We start from the raw sequence: 22,022 nt of genomic DNA on the forward strand, positions 1-22,022 counted from the left end.
ACAATATTTGTAACTCTTGAATCATTTCAGTATCTGGGTACTGGGTGGGAGTACACACACACACATGCACACACACACACATACATAGAGACAGAGTGCACAGAGTGAATTGAAGAGGATGGGATCATATCTTAAAAAATGAAATCAAGCAGTGAGAGAGAAATATTGGGAGGAGAAAGGGAGAAATGGAATGGGGCAAATTATCTCTCATAAAAGAGGCAAGCAAAGACTTATTAGTGGAGGGATAAAGAGGGGAGGTGAGAGAAAATCATGAGGTCTACTCTCATCACATTCCACTAAAGGAAAGAACAAAATGCACACTCATTTTGATAGGAAAGTCTATCTCACAATACAGGAGAGTGGGGGACAAGGGCACAAGTAGGGTCGGGGGGAGGATAGAGGGGAGGCCATGGGGAGGAGAATGCAATCCGAGGTTGACACTCATGGGGAGGGAAAGGATCATAAAAGAATAGACGTAATGGGGGACAGGATAGGATGGAGGGAAATATACTTAGTCCTATACAACACAACTATTATGGAAATCATTTGCAAAACTACACAGATTTGGCCTATATTGAATTGCTTGCCTTCCAAAGGGAAGGGGTGGGGAGGGAGGGAGGTAAGGAAGTTGGAACTCAAAGTGTTAGGATCAACTGTTGAGTAATGTTCTTGCTGCTAGGAAATAAGAAATATAGGTAAAGGGATATAGAGAGCTATCTGGCCCTACAGGACAGAGGAGAGGATGGAGACAAGGGTAGAGAGGGAGGATAGAAGAGAGAGCAGATTGGTCACAGGGGCAATTAGAATGCTTGGGTTTGGGGGGGGAGGGGATAAAAGGGGAGAAAATTTGTAACCCAAAATTTTGTGAAAATAAATGTCAAAAGTTAAATAAATAAAAAAAAACAATAATTGGATGGTATAGCTAAAAGATATCTTTGAGATGATCTAATTCAACTCCCTTGTTTTACAGTGTGGAAGCTTAGACCCAGAGGGGCTAAATGACTTAATACTATCTATGAGTCACACTGCAGGCTGTGTATACTAGGAGCTTTTATATAATCCAGTACTTTTAACTCTTAGTTGAGTACTTATTATACTATACCACTTTAATTTAAAAAAATCTCAAAGTAGTTATTTTTCCCCTTAAATTTTTCCCCTTTTCCTACCTTCCTTATTACTATAGAGGGCAACTCCATTAGGCTCACAGCTTGAGTCATCCTGGATTCTTCACTATCTCTTACCCCCTCATATCTAATCTGTTGCCAAGGCTTCTCTATTTCACATTTGTGACATCTCTCAAGTATGCCCCCTTCACTGATACCACTTTAGTGCAGGCTCTCATTACTTCACATCTTAATGACTGCAATAGCAATTGGTCGGTCTGTCTGCCTCAAGTATTTTCCCATTCCAGTCCATCCTTCATTCGACCACTAATGAGATTTTCCTCAAATCCAAGTCTGAACATGTCATCACCCACCCCCACCCCCAATCAGTAAACTCCAGTGGCTTCCTATTGCCTCCAAGAACAAATGCAAAATGCTGTTTTTACATTCAAAATCCATCGTAACCTATCTCCCTCCTATCTTTCAGACATTTTGCTCTCTAACACTTACCCCTCGATCTAGTGACACTGGCCTCCTGGCTGTTCCATGAACAAGAGACTCCATTGCTCATCTCCCAGCATTCTTTCTGACTTTCCCCCATGTCTAGAATTTCCTCCCTCCTACACTACAACTTCTAACCTGGCTGGCTTCCTTTAAGTCCCAATGAAAATCCCAATTTCCATGGGAAGCCTTCCCTGATCCCTCTTAATGCCAGGGCTTTCTCTCTGTTAATTACTTCCTATTTATCGTGCATATAGCTTGTCTATATTTGTTTACATGTTTTCTCCCCCATTACATTATAACCTTTTTGAGGACAGGGTCTGCTTTTGCCTCTTTTTGCCCAGCACTTAGCACAGTGCCTGGCACATAGTAGGCATTTAGTATATATTTATTGATTGATTAACATCCTTATTGATCTGTATGCATCTAAAAGTGCAGCTCTTTTCAAATCATTTCTGTAGGAACATTTTGTCTGTGAACAAATCTGGAAGAACTTTTACTAATCATAAATGAAACTCATTGACAGTTTCTACTCATGTTTGATTTTTTTCTGCACTAAGTATATGGTTTTTTTTTTTAATTAAATTTATTTATTTAACTTTTAACATTCATTTTCACAAAATTTTGGGTTACAAATTTTCTCCCCTTTTATCCCCCCCCCCCCAAACACCAAGCATTCTAATTGCCCCTATGACCAATCTGCTCTCTCCTCCATCATCCCCCTCTGCCCTTGTCTCCGTCCTCTCCTCTGTCCTGTAGGGCCAGATAGCTCTCTATATCCCTTTACCTGTATTTCTTATTTCCTAGCAGCAAGAACATTACTCAACAGTTGATCCTAACACTTTGAGTTCTAACTTCTTTACCTCCCTCCCTCTCCACCCCCTCCCCCTGGAAGGCAAGCAATTCAACATAGGCCAAATCTGTGTAGTTTTGCAAATGACATCCATAATAGTTGTGTTGTACAGGACCAACTATATTACCCTCCGTCCTATCCTGTCCCCCATCACCTCTATTCTCTTTTGATCCTATCCCTCCCCATGAGTGTTGACCTCGAATTGCACTCTCCTCCCCATGCCCTCCGTTCTATCATCCCCCCGACCCTGCTTGTCCCCTTATCCCCTACTTTCCTGTATTGTGAGATAGGTTTTCCTACCAAAATGAGTGTGCATTTTATTCTTTCCTTTAGTGAAATGTGATGAGAGTAGACTTCATGTTTTTCTCTCACCTCCCCTCATTATCCCTCCACTAATGAGTCTTTTGCTTGCCTCTTTTATGAGAGATAATTTGCCCTATTCCATTTCTCCCTTTCTCCTCCCAATATATTTCTCTCTCACTGCTTGATTTTATTTTATTTTTTTTAAGATATGATCCCATCCTCTTCAATTCACTCTGTGCACTCTGTCTCTATGTATGTGTGTGTGTGTGCATGTGTATGTGTGTAATCCCACCCAGTACCCAGATACTGAAATGTTTCAAGAGTTACAAATATTGTCTTTCCATGTAGGAATTTAAACAGTTCAGCTTTAGTAAGTCCCTTATGACTTCTCTTTGCTGTTCACCTTTTCATGCTTCTCTTCATTCTTGTGTTTGAAAGTCAAATTTTCTTTTCAGCTCTGGTCTTTTCATCAAGAATACTTGAAAATCCTCTATTTCATTGAAAGATCAATTTTTCCCCTGAAGTATTATACTCAGTTTTGCTGGGTAGGTGATTCTTGGTTTTAGTCCTAGTTCCTTTGACTTCTGGAATATCATATTCCATTCCCTTCGATCCCTTAATGTAGAGGGTGCTAGATCTTGTGTTATCCTGATTATATTTCCACAATACTTGAATTGTTTCTTTCTAGCTGCTTGCAATATTTTCTCCCTGACCTGGGAACTCTGGAATTTGGCCACAGTGTTCCTAGGAGTTTCTCTTTTTGGATCTCTTTCAGGCGGTGTTCTGTGGATTCTTTCAATATTTATTTTGCCCTCTGGTTCTAGAATCTCAGGGCAGTTTTCCTTGATAATTTCATGGAAGATGATGTCTAGGCTCTTCTTTTGATCATGGCTTTCAGGTAGTCCCATAATTTTTAAATTGTCTCTCCTGGATGTATTTTCCAGGTCTGTTGTTTTTCCAATGAGATATTTCACATAATCTTCCATTTTTCCAATCTTCTCGCTATGTTCTGTGATATCTGTCTTTCTCATAAAGTCCTTAGTGTCCATCTGTGCCATTCTAGTTTTGAAAGAACTATTTTCTTCAGTGAGCTTTTGAATCTCCTTTTCCATTTGGCTAATTCTGCTTTTGAAAGCATTCTTCTCCTCATTGGCTTTTTGAACCTCTTTTGCCAATTGAGTTAGGCTAGTTTTCAAGGTGTTAATTTCTTCAACATTTTTTTGGGTCTCCTTTAGCAGGGAGCTGATCTGCTGTTCATGCTTTGACTTCATGTCTCTCATTTCTCTTCCCAGCTTTTCCACTACCTCTCTAACTTGATTTTCAAAATTCTTTTTGAGCTCTTCCATGGCCTGAGCCCATTGGGTGGGCTGGGACACAGAATCCTTGATTTCTGTGTCTTTGTCTGATGGTAAGCATTGTTCTTCCTCATCAGAAAGGAAGGGAGGAAATGCCTGTTCTCCAAGAAAGTAGCCTTCTATAGTCTTATTTCTTTTCCCTTTTCTGGGCATTTTCCCAGCCAGTGACTTGACCTCTGAATATTCCCCTCACACCCACCTCGCCTCCTGATCCTCCCAGCCAGCGTTTGGGGTCTGAGATTCAAATGCTGCTTCCAGCCTTAGGGCTTTTGGCGGGGACAGGGCTGCTATTCAGTGTGAGATTAAGTTCAGGTGCTGAGGTCAGGGGCAGGGCCGCCTCTCAGGCTCAGTTCCCTCAGGGGGTTTATGCACAGACCTTCCACAATGGATCCAGGCTCCCGCCCGCTTGGGGAGCCCCTGTCTGCAGCTGCCTCTCAGCTTCTACCTCCCGGGGGGGGGGGCCTGAATTATGGGGGCACCCCACTCCCCTCTCTACCTGCCAAAGAGACTCTCTCACCAACCCCTGTCACCTGTGGGTGGAGGGGACTTGTGCGGCCACTGGAGATCCCGTCCCTGAAGCCTGCTCGGATCTGTATCTCTCGGAGCCGCGGCCGCAGCAGGTCTGGGCTGGGCTCCACATCTGCAGCGTGACGGACCTTTTGCGAGAGGTTTGCAGGTCCCTCTGTGGGTGGAGGGACCCGCGTGCCCGCTGGAGATCCCGTCCCTGAAGCCCACTCAGATCTTTTCCTCTCAGTGCCGCGGCTGTGGCAGGGCTGCACTCAGCTCCCCGTCTCGGCGCCCAGTCCGCAGCACGAAGGACCCCCCGCGAGACGTTTGCAGGTCTCTCCGGAACAGAAATCTCCCTCGCTCCAATATTCCGTGGCCTCTGGGTGCAGAATTCGCCATGAGTTACTTCCCTGTAGCCGTTGTGTGGGTTGTGGGTTCGGAGCTATGTGTATGTGCGTCTTTCTACTCCGCCATCTTGGCTCCACCCCCCCAAGTATATGTTCTTCAATAAAGTCCTACTCTAGTATCATGCTTTTGATGGCGTCAGGTGAGGCCTTCTTGGAATCAGGTGAACTATCCTGCTGATAAATCTTGTGAAGTTTTCATTTGTCATTTAGTAGCTACAGAATTTCTCCATCATTTTCATTGAATCAGTCCTGACGTTTACAGGTATTCTGGCTGAAAAGGCAAGTGTGGTGCTGTACGTCAAGTCTTTGAAAGTTGTTCTATTCACTTTTCTTCTATTCTACTTCTACTCTAGTATTGCTGACTCAACTTTCCCTCCAAGTCATCAATAAATTGTCCACACAGAGAGAAATGCTCTAGCGTTTTAATGTTGAGGTTCCTGACAGTCCACTTCTTTGGGGGCACCACTTTACCTGAATGTCAGATTTTTCTTGGAGAAGATGAATGAACTGACCTTTGTTTGCCAGCCCTGTTTTACTTAGAACTACTAACTGAATACGGTACCTGTTGAGTTCTCTTACAAAGTGCAAATGAAGCTTAGAAAGATACAGCATTCTTGGCCCGCTAAGAAGACAGATGAGATTCAATTCTGTGCTGACAGCAGTAATCCCAAAAGTTTCTATGAGGCCCTGCAGACTGTTTATGGGCCAACGCCCTCTGGGGCATTCCATCTGCTCAGTACTGATGGAGCCAAGATATTCAGTGACAAGGACATGGTCCTGGGACTGAACATTTCTGTAATATCCTTAATGGACCATCATTAACCAATGCTGAAGCCATTGATCATATGCCTCAGGTTGTAATCACTTCCTCTCTAGCTGAACCTCCTACTAAAGAAGAGGTAACCAATACCATCAAGTGGCAAAGTGTCTGGCACTGATTCCATCCCAGCAGCTGTCTACAGGGGTCCACTGCTTATACAAAAGCTGACTGAAATCTTCCAGATTATATGGCAAGATAAAGTTATCCCCCAGGAACTTAAGGATCCCTCTATCATCCATTTCAGTAAAGGAAAAGGAAACAGGTTGTCCTAAGACAATCGCAGAGGGGTTTCCTCTCTTAGTCATTGCTGGTAAGATTCTTGCCAGAGCTCTCCTTAATAGGCTGATCCTTCACCTGGAAGATGGTTATCTACCTGAGAGTCTGGTCTGGCTTCAGAAAGAGCTGAGGAACAGTCCATAAGATTTTTGCTGCCCAGAACATAGGTCTGAACACAAAATTTTTCGATCTGACAAAGGCCATTGATGCTGTCAATTGTGAGGGCTTGTGGAAAACCATGGCAAAATTTGAATGTCCAGAGAAGTTCTTGATGCTCTCACCCTTTCCTGGTCATCAGTGGAGTGAGGCAGGATTGTGCTTACTCCCATGGTCTTTGCATGTGTTTTTGCAACGTTGTCAAACACCTTCAGTGAAGATGAAAATGACATCAAGATCACCTTCCAAATGATGATAAATTATTTAACTTGTAAAGGCTACAAGCCAACACCAAAGCAGAAGTGAAGTTGGTGCGTGACTTTTTGTTTGCAGATGACTGTACTCAGTGCAGCGTTTGAGGCTGAGAAGCAACAGAATATGAATTCTTTGCCACCTATGCTAATTTCGGCCTGACAAGCAACAGCAGGACGATTCCTCCATCAGTGCCACACCAACCATATGGAGCCATTAGTTGCAAATGGAGAAATTTTCAATGTTGTGAATAAGTTCGCTTACCTTGGCAGTATGCTTTCCAGGGATGTCCACATAGATGATAAGGTTGATACATCCATGCATTGCCAGAGCTAGGTCAGGGTTTGGAAGGCTCTGAAGGAAAGTGTGGGAGATTAGAGTTTTTAGGCTGCATACTGTATTGAAGGTCTACAGAGCCATTGCTCTGACTACACTATTGTTTTCCTGTGAAATCTAGACAATCTGTCAGTGCCATGCCAGAAAACTGAACTGCTTCCACTTGAATTTTCTCAAGAAGATCACCTGGCAAGATAAGCTACTGGGCACTGAAGTGCTCTGTAGAACTGAACTGCCAAGCATTCAAACTGTATTACAGAGAGCATAACTCTGATGGACTGACCATGTAGTGTGAATGCCAGATACATGCTTACCCAAAAGATTTTTATGAAGAACTCACACAAGGTAAGCACTCAAAGGGTGGTCAAAATAAGCGTAAGCTATAGGTCAGAAGTGGTCAGAAGAAGACATCCTCAGGCTATCATAGGAATGGGAAATGTTGGCACGGGGCCGTCCAGCATGGCGAGCCCACGTTAGAGAAGGCACTGCAATCCATGAGCAAAAGAATTGTAGAAGCACAAAGGAAACATGAGCTGCACAAATCGAGAACAACTTCCATTCTAAATGTGCTAACACACCACTTGGGCCTGATCTGTGGTGGTGCCTTCTGAATTTGGCCACAGCCAACCCTAGTGCATCCTGACTTCAGCATTGTGATGTCATTGGTCTTCTTCAGAAATGAAGGAACAACCCCAACTCCAATACTTCAGTATGGCATGGAAGTAGCCCTGAATTTTTAAAGGTTATGCCAGTAGAAATCATTTGCCATTCCTACCAAGGGGAAAGATGTTTAGTATAGACCTGTCAACTGACAGTGTCACTTCTAAGACCCAGCCTATATAAATTCAGAAACATCATGTTGGTTAAAATAGGATAGTTATGTTAGGTATAGCAATTTCTGATGACTGTCTTATCATGATCTTACTGAGTGGAAAGAGCACTCACATCAATGAAATAATTGATACTTGATGTATTAGAATGAATGTAATACTGATGTCTTTCTTAAATTTCATTTTTATAAATTGTTTAAGGGATCCTGAGAAACTCTGAGCATTTTTATGCAAAATATGTATTAAGGTTGCAATATTCATATAATGCTTCATCCATAACAGTTAAACATTGGCATCTCTATTCCATATGAGGAAACTGAAAAGAAAGCTCATTTACTTGCCTGAAGTTAGAATTGAGAAAATGGTCTGGCTCTCTTCATATTTTGAAGATCTAACCTTTTTTGCCAGATGTTTCTTAAGTAGATAATTTAATTATAGAAAATTGTAGTTATTTTGATATTGATGCCAAGTTCCATGAGAGTTACGAACAAGGAAAAAGATGACAAAAGAAGTTTAATTCAGATATTATCACTTTAAGGTGTAGAACTATAACTTAAAAGTCATAAGGTTCTGTTCTTAAAACATTCAAAACCAAATATTGTACCAACACGTCAGGACTACTTCCTTTTATCAAAGGTTACTTGGAGACTTCCATTGCTGAGAGCTCCTTGCCTCATGCCTGAGCAGCCAGCTGTGAGTGCTCATGAACACTAGATGGCATACATTCAATGCAGCAGCTGAAAACATAATTTTAAAGCTGATTAAAATGAGTAGAAACACTTGTGGAAATAAGGTGCATTCCTGTTTTAGAGTGTAGTCAAAAACAACAACAAAAATTGAGAAATACTGTCCTAGTTTCTGGAAAGTGGAAAAGATTTTCTTACTTTGTATTAGTTGGGGAGGGGTGTTTTTTTTTAGAGTTGAGATTTTTTTTTAAGCTGCCATAGAAAAATGCATCCTAGAGAAGATCATATAATTTATAACTTATTAGGACTTAAAAAATGTTTATACCGTATGTACTACAGGCCAGTGAAGTTCATGTGGTGACAGTTCAGATAGAACCTTCAAAAATTTCTCTTTTTAGTGATACAGTTTCCCTTCAGAATAGTCACATGGATGCGGCTGCAAGTTGTCACCTGATTTTAGTCTGACTTACACCATAAATCACTTAGGCAAATTGCTTTAAGCCTTTCAGGTGTCAGGTTCTTTGTTTTTAATCTGGTGATACCACTAGTCACAGAATAAGGGCCTTGTGAAGTATATAAAGTATGTATGAGATGTTACCTCTAAAAGAACTTTGATCACTTAGAAACGTATGATATCACGCTAAGGTTAACATCACTTATTATCGTCAGTACATCAGCAGGCGTTATTGAGTGCTCATTATGTGTCAGATAATATCGTCCTGGTTGAGCCAAAACCATGAAACAATCCCTACTTTTAAGAGGCTTACATTCTGACAGAGGAGACAGCATGCATAAGTATATGTTATTTAATTGTGAAGAGAATAAATACAAATAAAATATGATATTTCATCTTCGTACTAAATTAATTTAGTTGGAAGAACCACAAAATTGTTTTGTTTTGTTTTTTTGGTTCAATCACTAGGTGATTGGTTGTTTTTGCACGGTAAGAAAATGTTTATAGAGCATTTGCAATGTATAGAGTTCTTTGCTACACCTCTGTGTATTCAAAGAAATTGAACACATGGTCCATAACTTCAAGGAGCTTGTAATCTAATGGAGCAAATAAGAGAGAAAAATATATATAAAGTAGTCAACGTAAATGCCAAATTTGGGGGGGGAGTGCTTATTTCTTCCCATCATAAAAGTCACTGAATAATTATGCTGCTCTTTTCTAGCCTAGGGAAGAATATGACTGTAGTCTTATCTCACCCAGGACGCCATTTTTCTTACACCGGGAGTAATATAACAACGTATCCTTGGTAATGATAACGAATTGTCGATGTCGTCATTTTCATTTTCTTGTTCTTTTTCCCTCTTCTAGCCCCAAGCAGCCTGCCACGCCAGCATATTCAGAGTTGTTGATGAAATTTTTCGGTAAGTGTCATTTAATGTTTTTTGGGCAGTTAATCTAAAACAGTCAGTTTTAAAGCTAAATTTCAGTGACTGACAAGAATGGCTACAGACTTGACATGTAGAGTTTAAGTCCTTTGAATATTTTTCTGTACTAGCTCTTTCCTCTATTGAGAAAAACACAGTTATCCAAAAAAGGAACAGGAAATGGTCATATTCAGAACAGAAATTCTGAATTGTAGATTTAAGATTTATTTAATATATCTGTCTTGTCATTTGTGCAGCGTTGGATTCATTATGGGAGTTTCTCAGCTCAGAATACTGGCAAGCAATGTGTTCAGTTGGCCACACGGGGGCCAGCCGTTCATTAGCAGCTGATTTAAAGACTAAGGAAAGCTTTTAGACCATAATTATTCTGATTTTCTTACTGCATTCTTCTGAAATGAAAACAAGTCGTGTGTATAACCTTAAAATTCATGAGCTGCATTTCTTCAGAATGTTCTGCTAAGGGGAAAATTAGTTGTAGTTGTCTTCATTCCTTGGAAAGTGAATTAGGTCTCCTAGTATAGATTGCAGAGATGACTAGGCTATTACTGTTTATTTGGGGGAAGGGTGGGGTGGTTAACCTGACATTTGAGACTGAACTGAGAGTAGGAGGAACCTTTGTAGTATTTAAAGACAGTCCTTTATGGATCGACTGACTTTCTTGGATATAGTTAAGACTTTGGATATTGCTTCTAAAGGTTCTGCCCCTCAACAAAGAAGCTGATATGTCTAATGATGATAAGATTCCCACTTATACAGATTAGATAGTCTAAATTAAAATTTTTAAATAAGAAAAGGAAAAAAACCTTTAGAGTGTGGTTGTAAATTAGGTTGACGTTTCAGACAAAAGCATGTAGAAATAATAAAACAAAATGTTATTGTTACTTTGATTATATATATTTGCAGTGATTCATTTTTTAAACGAATTCCAATCCAACAGCTGTATTGGGGTAATCCAAAACCTATTTGCTTCACCTAGATTTTTTTATTTACTTGTGTACAGGTCACTTTGACTGTTTGGGTTTTGTTTCTCAGTTTACAAAGTTGGTAATACTTAGAGTCGCCTGTCTTTTCATCATTGTTAATTGAATGATCTTGAAATATATATGATAAAACTTATCCTGAATTACAAAAAAAACACAGAAGTAAAGCTTTGTTTAACCAGATTTGTAGGAAGTTTTTTTGGGAAATCTGATGAATTGAAGTAGTTCAAAGCATAAAAAGAATATTTTCACTATTTCCCCCCTTCAATTAATGCCAGTGTGACATATAGTAATAATCAAACCTGCCATAATTTGATTTTACAATGCTTAGGAACGCAGTACTGGAAACCAATGGAGCATCAGAAGTATTGACTATTGTACAAGTATTTACACGATGCTTTGTTGAAGCCCTCCAGAAAGATAATGAACAGGTTTGTTACATTGTTATTATTTCCATAATTATCGAAAAAGTCTTATTTTCAGTGTTATTGGTAGATTGTAGTGTCACTGGGAAGGCAGTTAAATGAATGCATCCAGTTAAAGTAAAGCCACTTTAATGAAGATGCCTTTTTGTCAAGCCCCTACCTTCATAGCTAGAAATACTTCTCCAACATTGTAGAAGGAGCAGTGCACTCTTTTACGTGGAGGATATTGTTTCCTATGATTTCTTCTTTTGTCTTCTGATCCAGAACATGCTCCTGAAGCTTCATCTGAACTCCGCTTCTCCAACATTAGGCATTTTTTGATCTATCTGGAAGTTTTTTGTGAGAATGTACCACTCATATTGGAAAGCACTACTGCAATTTCTCAATTAACTTTGTTTATAATCATTCCCCATGCATGTAACCATAGATGTCAAAGCCCAAATGAGAAATGGATATCAAGAGGAGATGTTAATAGTAACAAAGAATAAAGTTCCAATGAGTCCTAAGCCCCCTCAAGTCAAATTCAGATAAGAGCTGACCAAGAAGTAATAGAGGCCAAAGCATAAATACTCTTCAGGGAGAACTGCATTAGAGAACCCCATTAACAAAGAAGTGACCAGAAAGCAGGTATACAAGAAGGATTAACCATAAAAGGCAAAACTATTTATTTAACTTACAGTTTCCTTTAATTTCTGGGAACTTATTTGGCCTTTCTTTTGTCTATAACATTCACTTTGTTATATACAGAAACCCAGATACAGCCACATTTTAAAAGTTATACTGGGTGTCCCAAAAGTCTTAAAAATCTTAAAAATAGTTCAGTTTTAAGTTTTTTTAATAGCCTAAATACCTACCACTACTTGGTTTGTATTCCAAAGATATCTGCCTCCCCCCCCCCCAAAAAAAAGAAAAGGGACTTATATGTAAAAAAAATAATTACAGCTGCTTTTTATGATGGCAAAGAATTAGAAATTAAGGGAATGCCCATCAGTTGAGGAATGGTGAACAAGCTGTGGTATAAGATTGCGATAGAATACTATTGTTCTATGAAAAATGATGAACAGGGTGCTTTAGAAAAACCTGGGAAGATTTACATGAACTGATGCAAAATGAAATCAGCTGAACCAGGAGAACATTGTGCACAGTAAAGGCATCATTGTACAATGAACAGTTGTAAATGACTTAACAATACAAAGAGCCATGGCAATTCTGAAGGATGCAAAATGATGAAAAGTGTTATCCACCTCTTGACAAAGAACTGACTGAATTCAGACTGAAGCACACTGTTTCTTTTTTTACTTTATTTTTCTTGAGAGGAGAGGGCTGTTTGTTTTCTTTCCCATCATAACCAATATGGAAATGTATTTTGCATTATTGCACATGTATAACCTTTATCAGATTGCTTGAATTCTCAGGGAAGAGGAAAGGGAGGGATGTGGGAGAGAGTTTGGAAAGCAAACTTGTAAAAAAAGCAGTTAAAATATTTTACATGTGATTGGAAAAAATATTAACACTTTTATAAAAAAGATTTTAATAGCTTAATTTGATAGATTGATGGATGCGATTTGCATCTAGGTCTCTTTCTCCTTTTTCAGAATGAGAGTTCAGATCTATCTATCACCAAAATGCATGCACATGTGCTTTACATGGCACTTTGCATTTTCAGAATGTTCTTTGGTCATTGCTCTGTCCCTGGAAACCTTCAATTATTCCTCATATCAGATTTTACTTATGAAGGACAGGACACTAATCAGCACTTCATCAGTTCAGTTCTACCCAAGAAACACAGCCACACATGCTCCAAAGAAAATTTTTGAGATTACAGCAGATTTTCCTGACTGATTTGGGTAGGAGCTTTTTTGGGTAGGACCATTTAAGCAGTCTGGGGAGGCCGTTGATTCCTTTTTAGAATGTTTCTAAATGCATAAAATAAAATTCATAGAATTTAGAGGGAAACTAGTTAAGTTGAAATACATTTGTCATTTTAATGTGTTTAATACGTTTTAAAATATGTTGATGGATACCATTTTAGAAACCCTTGCATTAAGAAAAAAGGTAATCAGTAGCAAAGTATTTTGCTCTTACCTAAATAAGAATTTAGAAGGAGGGATGTAAAAATATGGGCCTGAAAGTGACTGTTACACTTACTTTTAAAAACTCTCTCTCTAAATTATTTTTATCTTTTCTAATACAAACTTTGAATTCCCATTTAGGAAATAAGATCTGGAAAATTTCTCCCTTTTGACTTTTCTATATCAGCAAAAGTGTTAAGCACAGACTTTATGAACAGCACTATACTAAACTTTGGAGATATAAAAATGAAATAGTCCCTTCCAGTTATCTAGAGGGAGGGGCAACATTATTTACATTGATGAAGAAGTAACAGGTATTTTTAAGAATGAAACAGCACTGAGAAATGGGAGATTCAAGAAAAAATTTTGTATAAAAGGGGGTACCCAAGCTATTCCTTGAATAATATCAGAGAGGCAAAGGGGACTTGCATTTCCAGCATGGGAGATAGCCTGTGCCTTTACACTCCTTTTAGACCAGTTTGAGATGAAGACTTCCATAAACTGACAGTGTGAGAGAATGTAGAGAAGCCTACTTTACCCCATTATCTCAGAACCAACAAAAGTGCAACAAATCAATTACCCAAAAAAACCCCACTTAATTACAAAATTAATTACCAAAAAAAAAAAAAAGTGAAGAGAATGGAAAAAAATCCTCAAAGACTGAGGAATTAAGCAAAGTAAAACTGCTAACTTAAGAAAAATATCCTAGGGCAAAAATGCCAAAAGAAAATTTCAGGGGAAGAGGATAATTGTTAATGGATAGTACCATGAGCACCAGGAGAGATCAGAAGGTCTTAGAATAGAATTTGAGAAGATACAAAATGTAAAATTAGACCTCTTAATTAAGAACTCAGAAGGAAAATTTCAGAATAGATGTTAGCCTCAGCAGAAAGAGTAAACCTCCATTAGAGAATGATAGAGGAGATAGAACTCAGAAATTCATTGATGCATAAAGGAATATTAGAGCGTTCAGAAGATAAAGCCAAGGTTTAACTTAGCCAGAAATGTGGTTGCTAAACTCCAGAGCTCTCATGTCAGAGAGAAAATATTAAAAAATCCCAAAAAGAGGCAGATCATGTACCAACCAAATCTGTCAAAATCACTTATAATTATGCATCATCAGTGTGAAGTTAAGAAAGATTAGGTTAGATTATGCCAAATAGCAAATGAAAATGACTTGCTCTCAATAGTAATTTATTGTGCAAAACTGAATATAATCTTATAGGTAAGAATTGACTGTTTAATAGTATTGATAACTTTCATGCTTATCTTTTCACTTGGGTAAAGTCTGAAATGTAAATATGGAGAAGAAAAGAAATTAAGGAAGGCTAAAAAATGTTTCAATAATATGAAAAGAATAATATGCTTACCTTATGAAAAGGGGAGAAATTACTGTTGTACCTGGGGAATCCTTCTTTATCTAAATGTCACTGGTTAAATAAACAAAAGGAGAAGTTCTGTTCTTGGGGGTTTAATGAACAGTACTTCTAGTGAAGGGAGGCAGCTAGGTGGTACAGTGGATAGTATGCCAGCTAGAGTCAGGAAGACCTGAGTTCAAATGTGGCCTGAGACACTTACTAGCTGTATGTCTCTGGGCAAGTCACTTAAACTTTGTCTTAGTCCTCTGAAGAAGGACATGGCAAATCACTCAAGTACCTTTGTCAAGAAACCCCATGGACAGTATGATCTGCGAAGTTATGAAGAGGCAGACATGACTGAATGACTGAGTAACAATAACTCCTAGTGAAAGAGACTCAGAGAAGAGAAAAAAAATTAGTATTTTTAAAAAATTTTATTCTAAATTTAATGAACAACTCTATGTGAGAAACAAATATTTATTTATTTGTTACATATAGCCTACTTTAACAAAATATTTTTCATTTCACTTGCAAAGCTATTTTGCTTGCCTATTTCCTTTCAAACATCCTTTAGTTTTATATATCTTTTAAAAATGTTTCAATGACTTTTGGGGGGGGGGGGTGATGGGGCAATCCAACTAGTGCCAAGTGGTTTTGATGATTGCTGCTTTATAATACAATTTGAGATATGGTATGGCAAAACCACCTTCCCTAGCATTTCTTTTCACTAATTCCCTTGATGTTCTTCCCTTTTGTTCTTCCAGATGAATTTTGATATTATTTTTTTCTAGATCTATAAAATAGGTTTTTTTGGTAGTTTGATTGGCATAGCACTGAATAAGTAAATTAATTTAGGTAGAATTGTCATTTTTATTTTATTAGCTCAGCCTCCGCACAAGCAACTGATGTTTTTCCACTTACTTACATCTGACTTTTTTTGTGCAAAAACTGTTTTGTAATTGTGTTCATATAGTCTCTGGGTTTGTTTTGGCAGGTAGACTCCAAAATATTTTATAGTGTCTACAGTAACTTTAAATGGCATTTTTCTATCTCTTGCCGTTGGGCTTTGTAGTAATATACACACACACACACACGTAAATGCAGGTGATTTATGTGGGTTTATTTTGTATCCTGAAACATTACCAATGTTGTTTATTATTTCAAGTAGGTTTTTACTCGATTCTTTAGGATTCTATAAGTATATCATCATATCATCTGCAAAGAGTTACAACTTAATTTCTTTGCCTATTCGAATCCCTTCAATTTCTTTTTCTCTTAGTACTAAAGCTAACATTTCTAGTACCATATTGAATAACAGTGGTGGTAATGGACATGTTTGTTTTACCCCCATCTTGTTGGAAATGCATCTAGCTTATCCCTATTGCATATGATGCTTGCTGATGGTTTTAGGTAGATACTGCTTATTATTTTATGGAAGCCTTCCTTTATTCCCATACTTTCCAGTGTTTTCAGTAGGAATGGGCGTCATAGTTTGTCAAAAGCTTTTTCTGCATCTTTTGAGATCATCATATGGTTTCTGTTAGTTTTGTTGTTGATATGATAAATTATGCTGATAGTTTTCCTAATATTGAACCAGCCCTGCACTCCTGGTATAAATCCTACCTGATCAGAGGGTATTATTCTAGTGATAAGTTGCAGTAATCTTTTTGCTAGTATCTTATTTAAAATTTTTGCATCTGTATTCATTAGGGATATTGGTCTGTAATTTCTTTCTCAGTTTTGGCTCTTCCCAGTTTTGGTATCAGAACCATATTTGTATCATAAAAAGAATTTGGTAGGACTCCTTTGCCCATTTTCCCAGATAGTCTATATAGTATTGAAATTAACTGTTCTTTGAATGTTTGATAGAAGTCACTTGTAAATCCGTCTGGTCCTAGAGGTTTTTTCCTACGGAGTTCATTGATGGCTTGTTCAATTTCTTTTACTGAGAGGGCGTTATTTTTTACTTCCTCTTCTGTTAATCTGGGCAAAAATTTATATATAAATTGATAAACCTTTAGTTAATCTGATTCAAAAAAGAAAGAAGAAAGCCAAATTACCAGTATCAAAAATGCAAAGGGTGAATTCACCTCCAATGAAGAGAAAATTGAAACAATAATTAGAAATTATTGTGTACAACTTTATGCCCATAAATTTGACAAGAATATTTACAAATGATATTACTTCATTGTCTATGCTGCCTTTTAGCAGGATATAGTTTCCTTCTTTATCTCTTTTAATTAGATCTATTTTTGCTTTTGCTTTGTCTGAGATTAGAATTGCTACCCCTACTTTTTTTCCATTAGCTGAAGCATAATATATTATGCTCCAACCTTTTACCTTCACTCTGTGTGTATCACCCCTGTTTCATATGTGTTTCTTGTAGACAGCATATTGTAGGATTATGGTTTTTAATCCATTCTGCTATCCGCCTCCATTTTATGGGAGAATTCATCCCATTCACATTCACAGGTATGATTACTGTCTATGTCTTTCTCTCCATCCTATTTCCCCCTACCCCCTTTAATGGTTTTATTTCTCCCTTCTTCCTTCACCTCCTCAAAAAAGTTTTACTTTTGACCACCGCCTCCCTCAGTCTTCCCTCTCTTTTACCAGCCCCCCCCCCCTTTTCTTTCCCCTTTCTCCTCCTGCTGTCTGCGGTGCAAGTTAGATTTCTACACTTAACTGAGAAAGTTATTCCCTTCTTGAACCAAATCCAATGAGAGAAAAGCTCAAACAGTGCTCATCTCCCTCCCTTCTTTCCCTCTACTGTAGTGTTTTCGTGCCTCTTCATGTGATGTAATTTACCCTTTCTTCTGCCTCCTTCTTTCATCTTCTCCCTTTGTATCCCTTAGGTTTTTTGTCATCAAATCAGTTAATTTATACCCGTACCCTTGATCTATGTTATCCCTTTTAAATGTTGTAATAACTATACAGTTCTTAAGATTGACAAGTGTCATCCCCTATATAGGGATGGAAACATTTTGCCCATATTGAATAACAGGTTTTTTTTTTTTCTTTTTACCCCCCTGTTTACCTTTTTATGCCTCTCTTGAGTCTTGTATTTGAAGATCAAATTTTCTCTTGAGCTTTGGCCTTTTCATCAGGAAGGTCTGGAAATCCTTTATTTCATTGAGTATCCATCTCCTTGCCTGAAAGATTATGCTCAATTTTACTGCTTAATTGATCCTTGGTTGTAGTCCCAGCTCTTTTGCCTTATAAAATATCATATTTCAACCACTCTGATCTTTTAACGTAGAAGCTTCAAGATCCTGTGTGACCCTGACTGTAGTTCCTCAATATCTGAATTGTTTCTTTCTAGCTGCTTGCAGTATTTTCTCCTTAATTTGATAGTTCTGGAATTTGTCAACATTCTTTGGCATTTTCAATTTGGGATCTCTTTCATGAGGTGATCAATGGATTCTTTCGATGACTGTTTTGCCCTCTGGATCTAGGACCTCAGGGCAGTTTTCCTTGATGATTTCTTGGAAGATACTGTCTAGGCTTTTCTTTTCATTATGGCTTTCCAGTAGACCAATAAGTCTTAGATTCTCTCTCTGGGATCTCTTTTCTAGAGCAGTTTTTTTCAATGAGATTTTTCCATTGTTTAGATTTTGTTTGACTGATTCTTGATGCCTCATAGAGTCATTCGTTTCTACTTAACCTATTCTAATTTTTAAATTTAAATTTTCTAAATTTAATTTAGAATTTTAATTTAGTTTAATTTCTAAATAAAATTTAAAATTTCTAAATGTTAAAAATTGTAATTAACAAATAGTTTTCTTCAGTTAGCTTTTGTACCTCCTTTTTTTTAAAAAAAGAGTTATTTTCTTCAGTTAGGTTTTGTATCTCCTTATCCATTTGGCCAATTTTACTTTTTAAAATCACCAGTCAGTTTTCCTTCTACCTCTTTAATTTGGCTTTAAAATTCTACCTGAGCTTTTCAAGCATGCTCTTTGGTCTTCAGACCAGTTTATATTCCCTTTTGAGGTTTCAAATGTGGGTACAGTGTCAATGCTGTCCTCTTCTGAATTTTTATTTTGTTTTTCCCTGTCCCTGTAATACGATTCCATGGTCTTTGGTTGTCTAATTTGCTTCTTGCTCATGGTGATTGCCTTTTTCCTGACTTTTAAAGTGGATCTCTGCTTCTGGGGCATAGGGTCTCTGCCTCACGTTTCTTTGTTCTGGGAACTAGGGTCCTGCTTCCTGGCTTTGTGTTCTGTGGCCTCTGGTTCTTTCAGCTAGAAACTATGTAATGCTGCAGCTTATCTGGTGCTGAGCTGGCTAGTATGTGCCAAGGCCAATATGAGGTGAAGTCTGAGTTTCCCCAGGGTTACACTGAAGCTCACAGTGTGAGGTGTGGGCACGGGGGTCATCTGGCTGCTAGATGTCTCCTCCTCCACTTCTGGTCCTGCACAATCCCTTCAGCTCCCTAGATCTATCTCCCTAACCTCCCTAGATAAAAGACTATATACCCCTTCTACTGACTCCACTATTCTAGGATTTTTCCTGGGGCAATATTTTCTGGATTTTTCAGAGTTAATCAAGGAGGGTGAGAGCACTTACAGTTTACTTTGCCATCTTGGACCCCTGGAAGTTCAATTAGGTGACTTTCAAATATTTAATCTGTGAGGTGATAGCCCTAGCAGTAGCTGCTACAGCTGCCATGGGCCCTGCTCTTCTCTCTTACCCTGTTCTGCTGCATTACTATCCTGGGTTGAGCAGTTTCAGAATCCGATCCGCTGCTGGAGATTCGGCCCACCCAGGGCCATTTCCACACCACTATATTCAGGTCTGTGCCGGTGCCTTCTGTGTGCTCTGCACTCCCCAAGTCCAGTGTAACAGATCCTTCCCATTGATCTTTTGGGCTGTCCTGGGCTCAATATCTGCCACATTCTGTCTCCCAGTGGATTCTGCCACTCTAAAATTCATTTAAATTAACTTAGAGGTATCTGAGAGAATTTGTGGATGAGGATACGTAGGTCCCTGATTTCACTCTGCCATCTTGACTTGCCCCTCTCTTAAGTCTTTCAAAGCTGTTTTTCTTTATATAATTGTTCTCACTGTGTGTGTGTGTGTGTGTGTGTGTGTGTGTGTGTGTGTATATTCATTCTCCTGGGCCTGTTCATTTCATTCTGTCTCAGTTCATGGAAATCTTCCCAGTCTTCTCTGAAACTATCTCATTTTGCCGTTTCTCATGGCATCATAATTATGCCAGTATTTGTTAAGCCATTTCCTCTTTCCCTTAGTTTCTAGCTTTTTAATATAAAAAGTACTGCTTTAAATATATTTTTACATATGAGTCTTTCCCCTCTTTCTTTGTTCTCTTTGGAGTAAGCCTCAGTATCCTTGGGTTAATGTATATGCATAAGCTGATGACTTTTGGGGGATATAATTCCAAATTGCTTTCCAGAATGCCTTGATCATTTCACAGCTCCATCAAGAGTGAATTAATGTACCTGTTTTCTCACAGCTCCTCCTGCATTTTTCATTTTCCTTTTATGTCTGATAGGTGTGAGTTAGAACCTCAGAAGTGTTTCAATGTGCATTTCTCTAATAGTGAATTGGGAGTCCTTTTTTTCATATGCCTGTTGATCCCTTGGATTTCTGTCTTTGAAAACTGTTAATATTTTTATCATGTGTCTGTTAGGGAATGATTTGCATTCTTATGTATTTGAAATCAGTTCATTATATATTGCTGCATTTCCTTCAATGGTGGTACTACAGGTGCAGTAGTTACTCAAATCCAGACATAGTTGGGAAGAGTTATCTCTTGAAACTCACTCTTAATCCATACCAGGCAAGGGAAAGTTAAAAGAGGTTACAGTAATAGAAGTACAATAAAATAAACAGAAGTCTGCCAGACATTGATGAATATGCCAGGATCAGAAACCTTGGCCAGGAAGATTTCTGCTAACCGAACAAACTTCAGATAGAGAGGGCTGATCGTCAAAGAAGTGTGATCAGATACGGTATTTCAGGTGTTTGAGCTTCACCTGAAAGTGGAGGAGAAAAGGAGGCTGGGGTGCACTGTTCCTGCAAATGTAAACCACAGGTACTAATACTGATTTCTTTTTTTTTAAGCAGCCATCGTTAAGAAGAGGAATGGGGTTAACTCATCTTTAAAACAGAAGATGATGGAAGAAGGGATTAAAAAACAAAACCCAACAATTAGCTGCATATAGGAAATCTACTTAAAGCAGAAAGATGTAAACAGGATTAAAAGGAAGATTTTTAAGTAGAATTTATTAGTAAAATTTGTACTATCAGCTGCTCATTATCAAAATAAGAATAAAAATGATGGTCTCATGCAAGACAAAAAGGAAAAGTAGCAATGGCCACGAGAAATGAGCAGAGAAACATACTTAAAGGCACTATAGAGTATGAAATAATATTAACATTAAACTTATGTGGGCATCAAGTAGTATAGCATCTAAGTACCTAAAAGAAAAGCTAACCGAATTATGAGACTTGCATTGTAAGAAAATTATTGTGAGCAACTTCTGTGTGCCTCTTAACTTAAAGGAGGCTAAAAGAAATCTAAACAAAAGAATCTAATAGTAATATACACTTCTTGATTATTAAATGGGACTCTAAAAGAACATACCTATTTTTTTACCACTAAGTAACATCATTAGAACAGCTAATCACATGCTAGTGCACAAAACTAATAAATGCAGAAAGGCAGAAAAATTAAATGGATCTTTTACAGACCATAGGTCCATGCAAATTGAATTCAGTAAGGAAAATAAGGTGAAAAAGACACAAACTTAAATGGAGCCCACAAAATGTTATCTTAAATAATGAGTAGGTCTCAGAACAAGTCATTGAAATAATAAGAAAATTGTAACAATGAAATACCAAAATTTGTTGGATGTATCTAAAGCAATCAGAGGGAAATGTGCTTATCAGAATAGTTATATCAGTGAGAGAAAGAAAAAGAGAACACCAGTGAATTAAGCATGCAACTAGAAAGTTAACAAATTGTAACTATGCTAATGGGCAACTATGATACACAATAACAAAAGCACTGGAAGAATTGTAGGCAGATATATTGGGAAATTAAGTTGATGTCAAAGCAAAAGATATTAATGAAAACATTTCAGTTAAAAGGGGATAGGAAAAATAATCCTCCTCCCCCCAAGAGTATCAAAATAACCCATCATTTAATAAACCATTAATTTCATTAGAAGAAAGAAAACTCAAATTAGCAAAATTTTTAAAATGAGAAAGAATAATTCACAATGAATGGAAAAGAAATATATCAGGAAATTCTCTATCCAATCAGGTTCTTTAAGAAACTAAAAACTTAAAGGATATGACTGAATATTTACAAAAATTATGAAATGCACAGACTTAACAAAAGAATAAAAAAAATCTAAATGACGATCTCATAAAGAAAAA

At 37.9% G+C, this 22,022-nt stretch overlaps 1 protein-coding gene across 6 annotated transcripts in view; it reads left to right on the forward strand.

Moving 5' to 3' along the window:
* Positions 1–22,022, forward strand: part of FANCC (FA complementation group C) — a 237,019-nt gene that overhangs the window by 176,354 nt on the left and 38,643 nt on the right. For 5 of the 6 annotated variants that reach the window (XM_072596926.1, XM_072596922.1, XM_072596925.1 and 2 more), the window contains exons 9-10: positions 9,707–9,759; positions 11,095–11,194. The exons of the other annotated variant lie outside the window; for it this stretch is intronic. In XM_072596926.1, coding sequence (XP_072453027.1) covers positions 9,707–9,759; positions 11,095–11,194 — 153 coding nt within the window. The remainder of the gene's footprint in view (positions 1–9,706; positions 9,760–11,094; positions 11,195–22,022) is intronic. 6 annotated transcript variants of the gene reach the window in all.

Source organism: Notamacropus eugenii, chromosome 3 (genome assembly GCF_028372415.1).
Source record: "Notamacropus eugenii isolate mMacEug1 chromosome 3, mMacEug1.pri_v2, whole genome shotgun sequence".
In the NCBI taxonomy this organism is placed as follows: domain Eukaryota; kingdom Metazoa; phylum Chordata; class Mammalia; order Diprotodontia; family Macropodidae; genus Notamacropus; species Notamacropus eugenii.